At 41.8% G+C, this 14,128-nt stretch overlaps 1 protein-coding gene across 2 annotated transcripts in view; it reads left to right on the top strand.

Annotated features, from left to right (window-relative positions):
• slc38a9 (solute carrier family 38 member 9) overlaps window positions 1–14,128 on the top strand; it is a 78,413-nt gene that overhangs the window by 4,864 nt on the left and 59,421 nt on the right. For both annotated transcript variants that reach the window (XM_080046839.1, XM_080046840.1), the window contains exon 2: window positions 826–965. In XM_080046839.1, the coding sequence (XP_079902965.1) occupies window positions 865–965 (101 nt within the window). In that variant the 5' untranslated portion in view covers window positions 826–864. The remainder of the gene's footprint in view (window positions 1–825; window positions 966–14,128) is intronic.

Here is a 14,128-nt window from a genome sequence, read left to right as displayed (position 1 = left end):
AGGGTATATACAGCTCCGGAAAAAATTAAGAGACCACTCCAAATGTTCAGTGTCTCTTGTTTTACTCTTTAGAGGCATATGTTTGAGTAGAATGAACATTTTGATTTTATTATATACACTACTGACAACATTTCTACCAAATTCACAATAAAAATAATGTAATTTAGAAAATTTTTAAATGAATTATGTAGAGATAAAGATTTAAGAAAAATCCAGACTGGTCTCTTCTTAATCTTTTCTGCAGCTGTACATAGTGCAGCACAATTTGGTGTAATTGTGTGATTATAGTCGACAATATTGCAATTTGCGATATAATAAAGAAATGGAATTATGAGTGTACTTGCTTGGTTTTTAAAGAAAATATTCCTGATAGCTTTGAAATATATATTTTTCTTTTTAAAACAAAAAATATTAAGTGTTGAAGATATAAAAAATAAAGCCTACTAGTCTTCTGTTTTTTCCCCTTGAACATGAATGCATTCCTCCAAAGCTCAAAGACAGTAGCAGTGTCGTAATTCTGTAAACGTATTTAAACATGCCTGGGCCTTATTTATAAGACTTTTCTCTGTGCTGTCTCAAGTGTTGATTCAAAATGGTTGTATTGCCACGCGTCATAGCAGCTTTAAAGGCCAATTCATACTCTCCGCGAGGGCTGGCTCTGGTTAAAAATCGTCATGCAGTTTTTAATTGCACATGCTCTAGTATACAGAAAAAGGAAAAAGGTTAGCTGTAATGTCAACAACACATGATAACAATAAACTGTATTGTACCACGGAAATATAGATTTATGGTTATTCTTTGACGGTGTCATATTTCCTCTGTCAGGTGATGAACGTTCAGAGGCTTTAGCTGAAAGTCCAAGGTATGATGGAGGACCACTGCAGACCTCTGCTGAGCTCAGAGCAGACAGAAGAGAGCCAGTCCATTAGAGGCTCCACAGACTCACTCGACTTCAAGACTAAAAGGTAGATATAACTGAAACACCCCACCAATATGCAGCTCCAGGTTTATGTTGTTAAAATGGAGAGGGTCTCCCTCCACTCTGAGTTGACCAACTCTGAGATGTGCTATGTGTTTATGGTTTCAGAACAGTTGATCTGGGTTGGGTCAGTCAACTTATAACATGATTCACTATGGCAACAGGGGAAAAACAAGGGCTTGATCCTCCCACCTCTCTCGTCCCCTCCCTGGATATAGATCAGTGATTCTTGAAAAGTGGGACAAAACAGGGTGCAATGTTGAAAAAATACAAACCCTTTGTTTAGGCAAATTTGAATTACATGTATGTATCCAACATAGCTACTGAGCTATGCTTTGATACAACCTCCTAGCTTTATCCTTTTTATCAAAATGGGCTTTTTACCTTGCCATTCCTTATTGTGTCAACACCGTCAGACACCAAAAACACAAATTAATTTTCCCTCAATGTATGCTAGACCCACGAGATGTATTGTGATCACAAATATTCACCAAGGCTGACAGAGGCCACAAAAAATATTTTCAAAATTTATATGAATATGCATTATGCGATTTTCCTCTATGTTCTTTAGTTGAACTGTGTAATGGAATTTGTTCTCAAGAGTGTTTCAAAAGTTGCCAAGCAGAACTCAGGATGCCAAACAAGTTGTACATAGTATTTGCATCGAAATATTAAAGGTGAAGTACCGTACTTTTCGGACTATAAGCCGCAACTTTTTCCCAATTTTTCGACCCTGTTATTACACAGCACAGTATATGTTCTGTAGCTACTAGGGATGGGCATTAGTAATCGAGTACTCGAGTACTCCTCGTTTCAAATGAACTCGATTGGTGGATGAGGAAAATCGTTTTTTTTTTTTTTTTAGTGTCTGTAGCCTTTAGGCCGGCGGGCCGCCCCTATTTTAAAATGTTATATACGTGTACAAAACGGCACAAAACGGATAAAATAAAGTTTAACAAAATTAAATATTTTGATGCAAGTGCAATAAACTGAGCGTTGTGTCAAAAAGCAACTGCAAATAACTGCCAACTCCGTGCCACAGCACCGCGGAGCTGAACACGGTCTCTCCTTTCTCCAGAACATTGTCAGGAATATAACTGTCCAATTATTTCAAAGCAGATGATAAAATTACGTTTATAAAAAGGGGAGATGACACCTGTTACTCTCAGTTAGTAATGAGTAGCCTAGACTCCAGGTGAGCATGCGAGGTGCTCTCCGCTTGGAAAGAAAAGTAAAGAAGAAGCAAGGCTTACTTCAGGCACATTTGCTCCGAGCCAACAACAGTTAAGAAGCCTTCAATAGGGAATATGGGGATAAGATTCAAAAACTGACCGGTGTAACGTTCCGTTAATGAGGAATTAGTCGCGGTAATTATTCACGGACACGGAGTGAGCATTACGCGGTTGGATATACAACTATCTGCTTTGGTGAGTTATTTATATGTATTTAAATTGTAGGACAATCATTTAATATTATTTGCTGCCCTTCTTATTTTAAATGGTGACTTAGGCTATTTTTTTGTTACAACTACAGCCCATGCTTTTTTTCTCTTTTTTTCTCCCCAACGCAGACCTACTCGATCGGATTAAATTGTGGCTGTCTATTTAATTACTTTCAGTGAGGAAAATGTGTTTTAAACTTGTGGGAATAAATCCTTAATATCATATGGCAACTGTGACTGTTTGACAATAAGCATTGAGCGCTTTATTGCGGTGAACCGTTGTTCTGCAGACAGATGCGTTGCGTTCTAAAAATAGAAAAAAGTTTAACGAGGAATCGATTGATCCTCGAGGAATGCAAGCGATCACGCGAGTAGTGAAAACACTCGAGCCCATCCCTAGTAGCAATTGCACTAAATGGTAACACTTGAATACGTTATGCAAATATGTAACTTGTTTGTTGAAATGTTAATAAATGGGAGATTCCTCAAGCAGCCATCTCTTTCCCGACAATCCCCTCTGTGCACAAATTCTTACATATGGTAATTAAACATTATAACACCTGCGGCTTATAGTCCAGTGCGGTTTATAGTGCGGAAAATACGGTAAGCGGTTTATTTATGTTAATATACATTGTAGTGTGAAAGTTTGTGAACCCCTTGAGCCTTTTGGAATTTTATTTATTTTAACCATTGTTAATTAATTTTTATCAATATCAGTATTTTTTATATGAAATAACAGATGCTTGTTTATCAATTCAACATTTTTCTTTTCCAGAAATCAACTGTTAAAACAGATAAAACAAATTATTTGACAAATGTTGTATGTGCAAAAGTTTGTGAACCCTGAGCTGCATTGCTTAAATCGAGCAAGGTAAACACAATCAGATGGGCCAAATCGAGTGATGAAATAGACCAATGTAATGAGAGATCTTCAGGGAAGAAATTGGGCGGCACTAGATAAAACAAAGATAAAACCAGGTCAGTTTAGGCCCACCAAACTGAACCCATACAGGTCAGACATGCTCAAAGGGGAAACAATCTCAGAGGATCTCAGGAATAGAGTGTTGATGTTGCACATTTGTCTGGGGACAGCTATAAATTCATATAAAAAAGTTTGCGCTCCATCGGTCCACTGTGAGGCAAATCATCTACAAATGGAGAGCTTTAAGAGTGACTTAACATCTGCCTAGAAGTGGACTTCCTTCAACAATATCCTCAAGCGCCACAAGAAAAGGGATTTTTCAGGTAAAAGCCAACCCAAACATTACATCTGGAGATTTGCAGACCATTTGCCACCACCGTTCTTCACTCGGGAGAAGGTTCTCTTGGTGGTAGGCAGAGTTGCGTTTTTTCCCAAACATGGCGGTTTTGGTTGTGACCAAACAGTTCAATTTTGGACAAATCTGTCCACAGAAAAGACTTCAGGTATCTCCAGGTGCTCTCTGGCAAAGTTGTGACAAGCACTTTTGTTCTTTTTTGAGAGTAGAGGCTTCTTCAGCAACCCTCCCTTGAAAGCCATGTTGACTTATTCTTATTCTTATTGTGGAACCATGCACATCTGTCCCAGATGCTGCAAGAGAGGTCTGCAAATCACTAGATGTAATGTTTGGGTTGGCTTTTAACTGAAAAATAACTTTTTTTGTGGTGCTTATGGATATTTTTGAAGGAAGTCTACTTCTAGGCAGATATTCACTCTTAAAGCTCTCCATTTGTAGATGATTTGCCTCACGGTGGACCGATGGAGCTCAAACTTTTTTTTAATTAATTTATAGCTGTCCCCAGACAAATGTGCAGCATCACAACTCTATTCCTGAGATCCTTTTTGAGCATGTCTGACCTGTATGGGTTCAGTTTGGTGGGCCTAAACTGACCTGGTTTTATCTAGTGCCGCCCAATTTCTTCCCTGAAGATCTCTCATTGCATTGGTCTATTTCATAACTCGATTTGGCCCATCTGATTGTGTTTATCTGCTCCATTTAAGCAATGCAGCTCAGGGTTCACAAACTTTTGCAGATACAACATTTGTCAAATAATTTGTTTTATCTGTTTTAACAGTTGATTTCTGGAAAATAAAAATGTTGACTTGATAAACAAACACCTGCTATTTCATATAAAAAATACTGGTATTGATAAAAATGAATTAATAATGGTTCAAATAAATAAAATTCCAAAAGGCTCAAGGGGTTCACAAACTTTCACACAGCACTGTAAGTGTTAAATCGCTCTTTATTCATACAGTGATCATTTACATAATGTGCGTATTTCATAAAGCCGATCTCTGTCAGCTGCTCTGCATGTAATCGGCAAATAAACTTATTGGAGGATCCCGAAATTTTTATCCAATCACGAGAGAGAACGCTACAAACCGAGACCCGTCTCACTCATGGTCTCACTGCCGGTGCACGCCAGAGCAACAGATGGGTGAATGTTTATGCGCCTACAATGGCGGAGCAGGTAAAAATCTTTCCCAATGTCTGTTTGGATGTTTTTTCATCGTGTTTTATCACACTTATGGATCTGAGATGATGCTAGATAATTCGCTGCTTGAAGACCGCAGTGCATTAATGTGGCGACGTAGGGACGAGCAAGGGGACTGCTAACTGCAGTAACTGACAGGAAGTTAGCTAAAAGAACCATTCCGCTTACAGCACCTTTTTTAAGCAAATTTCAGAAGCAGATTTTGGAAGCAGTTTTCATTTGCCTTTGGAAAAAAAAAGAAGGTAAAATGCCTGCTCTATAGGATTTATGTCTGGAGATTGACTTGGCCAGTCTAAAACCATCCATTTTTTGCCCCTGATTAACTCCTTTGTTGTTTTTACAGTGTGTTTTGGGTCATTATCTTGCTGCATCATGAAGGATCTTCCAATCAGTTTGGTTGCATATTTCTATTTCTTGGCAGACAAAATGTTGTGTAAACTTCTGAGTTAATTTTGCTGCTGCCCTCTTGTGTTATATCATCAATGAAGAATAATGAGCCCGTCCCAGAAGAAGCCATGCAAGCCCAAGCCATGACATTGCCTCCAACGTGTTTCACAGATGAGCCTGTATGTTTGGGATTATAGGAGCCACATCCAATATGTGTGCTCCGTGTGGATTGACTCCCGGGTGACTTGGTTGACGCGCTGTGATGTTTCCCTCGATGTTTGTAGCCTATCATGTAGTTGTGTAGCAATGAATGAACCAAGCGATCATCTCCGATTTGCAGCCCGTTTATTCTGCTCACCATGACACCAATTATTGTACTTGTGAATACGGAATACATTCGTTAGGTTCCTCAGTGATAACAACAATTTGGTTTCTAGCGGTCAAAAACCGTATGCCCTTCCGGGGTCAAACAACAGAGGTAACCCAAATGACGTACCCTTTATACCTGTGCCTGCAGTAGGGCACAGCAACACTCAGTGGTCAAAACAGACATTACAACACAAATGGCAAACAGGAAAATGGCTCTTACAGGGATCATGAGCAGATCCTTTTATTCTCTAAACTTTAGCCTTTCCATCACTTTAGTAAAGGTTCATCTTTACAACAACACAGTAACACATGATGGCAGCAGCAAAATTAACTTAGAAGTCTACAGAAACATTCGGTCTGCCAATTTAAAGAAATATGCAACCAAACTGATTGGAAGATCCTCCATCATGCAGCATTATAATGATCCAAAAAAACTGCAAAAACAACAAAGGAATTCATCAGGGGCAAGAAATGGAAGGTTTTAGACTGGACAAGTCAATCTCCAGACATAAACGCTATAGAGCATGCATTTTACCTGCTAAAGAGGAGACCGAAGAGAGTAACCCCCACAACAAACAGCAACTGAATGAGGCTGCAGTGAAAGCCTGGAAAAGCATCACAAAAGAAGATTGTAATTTGTGATGTCAATGGGTCACAGGCTTGATGCAGTTATTGCAAGCGAAGGATTTGTGACAAAATATTAAGTCTTAAAGGTCCAATATTATACAAAATGCACTGTTTCGAAGTTTTTGAACATAAACATGGGTCCATGGTGTGCCTAGAGACTGCCAAAGTATATAAAAAAAATAAAACTCTCTCCTTTTCTCACTCTCCCCCTTTCTGAAACCCCCACCCCTCCCCCCCAATACTCCGTTCAGAATTCTTCCCGATATGTCGTCACAGCGAGAAGAAGCCACTTCCCCATATTTTCTTTATATGTCCATGCTTCCCCCCCACATTAGTAACCAGAAACTTCCACCGTGCAGTAGTCTATGATAACCCCACCCCCTATTCCTTATTGGTCCACGGCCCCCGAGATCCTCTGGAAAAATATTCCTTCACCTCCATCTTGTTTTCCCCGCTAAGCGACAAGATGCCTGTAGTACAGCAAAGCATGCTGAATGTTTTATACACCAACACAGAATGCTTTTGCTCATAATCCACTAATTTATCTTAACCACAGCAGTCTATTAATGCCTCGTTTTTAATAACACAACAGATAGGAAGCTACTTGTGCTTTTTTTCAAACATTGAAACTAAAATTATTGTTTTTATTGGTATTTTTGCCTGACTGGTGTATAGCTATTAGCTTTGGGACAAGCATCCAGCTTTTGCTCATAATAAGTAAGTAAGTAAGTAAAGTTTATTTATATAGCGCCTCTCGCAGACCAGGGTCACAAAGCGCTTCACATTAAAAAACACAATAAAATACAATAAAACGACACATATACAGAGTCTGTTACAAAGAAGAGTTTCCTAAGAACATACAATATAATACTATACAATATAATACAGAGTACATAGACATGGATCTAGAAGGCCTGTCTGAACAAGTGCGTCTTAAGCTGACTCTTAAAAATATCCACAGAGTCCAGAATGCGCAGGGACTGGGGCAGGTCATTCCACAGACGAGGAGCAACAGCCTTGAAAGATCTGTCTCCTCTGGTTTTAAAACGAGTGCGAGGAACCATCAGGAGGTTCTGCGTGGAGGACCTCAGGCTCCTGTTGGAGGCATAAGGCTGGATCAGGCCCTTAATGTAATCAGGAGCCTGGCCGTGAAGAGCCCTGAACGTCAGCACCAGGATTTTAAAGTTTACTCTGTATGCGACAGGGAGCCAATGTAAAGCTTTCAAAATAGGAGAAATATGGGCTCTCCTGTGGGTACGGGTCAGGAGCCTCGCCGCCGAGTTTTGGACAACTTGTAAACGAGCCAAGCCTTTTTTACTAAGGCATGTTAGAAGGCTGTTACAGTAGTCCAATCGTGAGGACACAAAAGTGTGGACAATCATCTCAAGCTCGTGGCTCGAGACCATGTGTCTGAGCTTGGAGATGTTGCGCAAGTGAAAATTGCAGTAAGCATAAGCTATTTATATTCCCCACAGCAGTCTGGAAATGCCTCGTTTTTAGCAAGACAAAGCATAGGAAGGTAATAGAGTCGAAGTCTAACTTTGAAGCTAATTTTTTCACAGATTTTAGTGATATTTTTAGCCGTTAGCTTTCGAGCTAGCTTCGGGAAAAACATTGATCTTTTGCTCATAACAAGCTATTTATATTCCCCACAGCAGTCTGGAAATGCCTTGTTTTTAGCAAGACAAAGCATAGGAAGGTAATAGAGGCGAAGTCTAACTTTGAAGCTCAGTTTTTCACTGATTTTGTGATATTTTTAGCCGTTAGCTTCCGAGCTAGCTTCGGGAAAAGCATTGATCTTTTGCTCATAACAAGCTATTTATATTCCCCACAGCAGTCTGGAAATGCCTCGTTTTTAGCAAGACAAAGCATAGGAAGGTAATAGAGGCGAAGTCTAACTTTGAAGCTAATTTTTTCACTGATTTTAGTGTTATTTTTAACCGTTAGCCCCCGAGTAGCGTCGCAGTAGCCTCCATCTTTTGCTGCATTTTTATTGTGAACATGCCGTTTCCATTAGCTTGTGGCTGTCAGTGCATCTGCATGAACATAGTCTTTCATGTAGACAAGGATCGGTCATGTCAAACTGTTCAAAGTGCGGCTGAGCTCCTGCGTTACTAGCACTAGACATGGTTCTTCTCATGGGTAATCCTAACTGTGGTAACAGTAGGCACGGCAAGCTATGGACCTATGGGCAGACGCCAATGGCTTCGCTTCCGGACAGGGGCGGGGGGAGCTCATAGATTGTATATAAAACGAGGGGAGCTGCAGCTCGGTTTCAAAAATAGGCCATCGTGAGATTAGCTGAAAATCAGGGTATAGAGGCATACTACAATAAATGATCTGAACGTTTTCTTCAGTAAACAACTAAAGAAAAACGTATTAGGGACTTCTAAGACCATTTAATATTGACAGAAAAGTGTATAATATGAGACCTTTAATTTTTTCGGATAAGCGGTTGAAGATGATGACGATATCATCATCATCATCATCATCATCATCAACCGCTTATCCGAAATCGGGTCGCGGGGGCAGCAGCTTGAGCAGGGAACCCCAAACTTCTCATTCCCGGGCCACATCAATCAGCTCTGACTGGGGGATCCCGAGGCGTTCCCAGGCCAGCGTGGAGATATAATCTCTCCACCTAGTCCTGGGTCTTCCCCGAGGCCTCCTTCCAGCTGGACGCTCCTGGAACACCTCCCTAGGGAGGCGCCCTGGGGGCATGCTTACCAGATGCCCGAACCACCGCAACTGGCTCCTTTCAACGCAAAGGAGTAGCGGCTCTGCCCCAAGTTCCTCATGAATGACTGAGCTTCTCACCCTATCTCTAAGGGAGATGCCAGCCACTCTCCTGAGAAAGCACATTTTGGCCACTTGTACCTGCGACCTCGTTCTTTCGGTCATTACCCAGCCTTCATGACCATAGCTGAGGGTAGGAACAAAGATCGACTGGTTGATCGAAAGCTTTGCCTTACGACTCAGCTCTCTTTTCGTCACAACAGTGCGGTAAAGCGAGTGCAAAACCGCCCCTGCTGCTCCGATTCTCCGGCCAATCTCACGCTCCATTGTTCCCTCACTCGCAAACAAGACCCCGAGGTACTTGAACTCCTTCACTTGGGGTAAGGACTCATTCCCTACCTGTACAATCCATCGGTTTCCTGCTGAGCACCATGGCCTCAGATTTTAGAGTTGCTGATCCTCATCCCAACCGCTTCACACTCGGCTGCGAACCGATCCAATGAGAGCTGAAGGTCACAGACCGATGATGCCATCAGAACCACATCATCCGCAAACAGCAGAGATGAGATCCTCAGCCCACCAAACTGCAACCCCTCCCCACCACGACTACGCCTTGATATCCTGTCCATGAATATCACAAACAGGATTGGTGATAAAGAGAAGAATAGAGTCCAACCCCTGTCCAGAAGTACGGTTCCAGAGCCAAGACTGTGCGTGGAGGTAAGCCCCACCAGATCTAATTCGTAGCGCTCCACCTCCCGCACCAGTTCCGGCTCCTTCCCCCACAGCGAGGTGACGTTCCACGTCCCCAAAGCCAGCCTCTGCCGCCCGGGTCTGGTCCGTCGTGGTCCCCGCCCTTCACTGCCACCCATAAGGCAGCGCACCCGACCCCAGCGGTTCCTCTGATGAGTGGTGGGCCCATCAGTTATAGAGGAGTGGGTTGCCACGTAGCTTCTTTGGGCTGTGCCCGGCCTGGCCCCGTGGCAGACCCGGCCACCAGACGCTCGCAGGCGGGCCCCCTTTCTGGGCCTGGCTCCAGACGGGGGCCCCGGGCTTCCTCCGGGCAGGGTCACTCTTCCTCTACTTTGATTATCCATGAGGTCTCTGTGAACCATTCTTACGGCCCCCACACACATCCTACCTCTACTGCGCGTCTACCTCGCGTCTGCGTTTGACTTTTTGTCACAGACTGTGAAATCAACGTAGAGCGAGCACACATCCAACCTCAGATGCACTGCTGAGGCGCGTCGGAGGCACGTCTGCAGCGACGCTCCCCTTCACCTCAGGAGGCTCGCCTATTTTTTTCTGAGAGCAGCGCGTCTCTCTCGCGTCTCTGTGCTTTAACTGATAGAGAAATACTCTGCTGACAGTCATACCAGCAGCATTCACTCTAGTTACACGTTTACCCGGTGTGTTTATTTCAAAATAAAACATCCCTCAGTCGTATACGCGAATAATCCCTTTATTTCACGATTTAATTGTGCAATCAAAATCCGAGGGATTTAATACCTAATTTTCAATTAGTTCTGGCATTTCATTTTTGGATAAATTACACATATAGAGATCCAATATAGTGAAGAAATAAAAAAGATCATGATGAGCGCAACAGTTTTCCGTTGCTCTATCTGTGTCTACGGCCTTCTTCTTCCCCGACCACACCCCCCTCTCTCTCTCCCGTATAAATCAGTAAAGTGATTTTTGAAATACTCTGCTGAGAGTCATATTGACTTCATACTGGCAGCTTTCGCTGTAGTTTCACCATTTCCTGGTGTGTCCCCTTCAAAATAAAACTTCCAACATGCGAAAATATGGCAAAAAAAAATTAAAAAAATGGCAATGGGGCGCACGGATTACTGTCCAGACTCAATATAAATCATATGCATCATAGATGACATGAAAGAACTTCATTTTTAATGGGAATTATCTATGAAAACTCTATGTAGAAAGATAGGGCTTTTAGAAGCAGCGCTGCAGCAGCAGCAGCAGCTGGGACGTTGCATGTGTGTCCGAGAAAAGTCTGAGAGAGGCAGCAGTAAGGTAACGCGACGCGCTCCAGAGGTAGACGCAGGATGTGTGTGGAGGCCGTTAGTCGGGCCCCTCACCTGAGACCACTTTGCCTTGGGAGACCCTACCAGGAGCACTAGGCTCCAGACAACACAGCTCTCAGGTTCACAGGGGCACACAAACCTCTCCACCACGGTAAGGTGATGGTTCCCCGAGGAAGAAAAACAAAACAAAAAAGACATATATATATATACACTCAACAAAAATATAAACGCAACACTTTTGTTTTTTGCTCCCATTTTTCATGAGATGGACTTAAAGATCTAAAATTCATTCCAGATACACAATATTACCATTTCTCTCAAACATTGTTCACAAATGGTTTCTGGTTTCAGAGTGGCCTTTTATTGTGGACAGTCTAAGGCACACCTGTGCACTAATCATGATGTCAGATCAACATCTTGATGTGGCACACCTGTGAGGTGGGATGGATTATCTCAGCAAAGCAGAAGTGCTCACTATCACACATTTAGACAGATTTGTGAACAATGTTTGAGAGAAATGGTAATATTGTGTATCTGGAATGAATTTTAGATCTTTAAGTCCATCTCATGAAAAATGGGAGCAAAAACAAAAGTGTTGCGTTTATATTTTTGTTGAGTGTATATATATGTCAAGAAATCCTGAGCTACCAATTAAATCGTTCTTTCTGATATGGGCGGGCCAGAGCCCTGTGCATGGTGCTCAGGGATGACGACAGTGCGCCGTCGAAGCCGTGATAGTCAACATCAAAGATGGCTGCGGATATGTTGTTTGAGTTTAATCCTGCTGTTCGCTAAACGAACGGGGCTTGTAGTGCTATCCAATTGTGTGCAGTGGCATTTGAAATGCGGTGTAGGAGCAGCCCTTTGAGTTGGGAATTAGTATTGATCATGGCCAGACCCTCTATCGTTCTAGATATGAGTCTGGATTTCCAGGCTAGCGAATTGCATTAATCGGGTGCAATTTGAGAGGAAAATTAAGAGGCCAAGTCTGAGGAATTTAGTGTGAACAACTGTTTCCTGTGTAGTAGGCCTACTTATTTTTTAAATAATTTGGAGACACTGGGTCGGATGAATTAGAAGCTATTGAAGAAAGACACATGGATTTCCATAAAAATATTAATATAAAATAGAATATTATGCAAATAAACATCCACAAAGTTGTAATCTTTCTATATTATTTTCTTTTCTATAAAGGAACCACTTAACGTTACATGAATGATTTTATGATTCGTGGCAAACTAAGCTGAACGATTAGATGACAGACAACTTTATTTTTTTAGCTAGTTAACTGCTGAGCTAGCGTGCTGTGCTTTTCTGGACCGACAGAACAGATTAAAATATTGCGTGTTCACGTTTAATGCAGTTTGAACAGGTGTAGCCTACTGATTTGACAATTTTGGCCTATAACTTACAGTCCCCTCCAATAGTATTGGAACGGTGAGGCCAATTCCTTTATTTTTGCTGTAGACTGGAAACATTTGGGTTTGACACCAAAAGATGAATATGAGACAATAGGTCAACATTTCAGCTTTAATTTCCAGGTATTCACATCTGGATCTGATACACAACTGAGAAGATAGCATTTTTTGAAAAGGAACACCACATTTTTAGGCAAGCAAAAGTATTGGAACAGATAGACTTTAAATAAATTAAAGTGAATAAACCGTAATATTTTGTCGCAAATACTTTGCTTGCAATAACTGCATCAAGCCTGTGACCCATTGACATCACAAAACGTTTGCATTCTTCTTTTGTGATGCTTTTCCAGGCTTTCACCGCAGCCTCATTCAGTTGCTGTTTGTTTTGGGGGGTTACTCCCTTCGGTCTCCTCTTTAGCAGGTAAAATGCATGCTCTATAGCGTTTATGTCTGGAGATTGACTTGGCCAGTCTAAAACCTTCAATTGCATGCCCCTGATGAACTCCTTTGTTGTTTTTGCAGTTTTTTTAGATCATTATCTTGCTGCATGATGGAGCATCTTCCAATCAGTTTGGTTGCATCTTTCTTTAAATTGGCAGACCGAATGTTTCTGTAGACTTCGAAGTTCATTTTGCTGTTGCCATCATGTGTTACTGTGCTGTTGTCAAGATGAACCTTTACCAAAGTGATGGAAAGGCTAAAGTTTGGAGAAAGAAAGGATCTACTCATGATCCCAAACATACAGGCTCATCTGTGAAACACGGTGGAGGCAATGTCATGGCTTGGGCTTGCCTGGCTTCTTCTGGGACGGGCTCATTATTCTTCATTGATGATGTAACACATGATGGCAACAGCAAAATGAACTCAGAAGTTTACAGAAACATTTTGTCTGACAATTTAAGGAAAGATGCAACCAAACTGATTGGAAGATCCTCTATCATTCAGCAAGATAATGACCCAAAACACAACAAAGGAGTTAATCAGGGGCAAGAAGTGGAAGGTTTTAGACTGGCAAGTCTATCTCCAGACTTAAACGCTATAAACCATGCATTTTACCTGCTAAAGAGGAGACTTAAGAGAGTAACCCCCTAACACAAACAGCAACTGAATGAGGCTGCGGTGAAAGCCTGGAAAAGCATCACAAAAGAAGAATGCAAAAGTTTGGTGATGTCAATGGGTCACAGGCTTGATGCGATTATTGCAAGCAAAGGATTTGCGACAAAATATTACGTTTTATTCACTTTAATTTATTTAAAGTCTATCTGTTCCAATACTTCTGCTCGCCTAAAAATGTGGTGTTCCTTTACAAATAATGATATCTTCTCAGTTGTGTATCAGATCCAGATGTGAATACCTGGAAACGAAAGCTGAAATGTCGAGCTATTGTCTCATATTCATCTGTTGGTGTCAAACCCAAATGTTTCCAGTCTACAGCAAAAATAAATGAATTGGCCTCACCGTTCCAATACTATTGGAGGGGACTGTATGTTTTATTTTACTTACTTGCGGTAACAACGAGCGTGATGCAGGTCAACTCTGGTTCTTACATTATCAGCGTATTTAACCGAAACGCTTGTCCGCCGTGAGTGATGCGCGTGCATGCTTGTGTATTTGTGCGCCGGCGCTGAGACACACAGCGCAGCGT

Source organism: Ammodytes marinus, assembly GCF_949987685.1.
Source record: "Ammodytes marinus genome assembly, chromosome: 18".
In the NCBI taxonomy this organism is placed as follows: domain Eukaryota; kingdom Metazoa; phylum Chordata; class Actinopteri; order Uranoscopiformes; family Ammodytidae; genus Ammodytes; species Ammodytes marinus.
The sequence above is the reverse complement of the archived record's forward strand: the minus strand, read 5'-3'. Positions and strand labels throughout refer to the sequence as shown.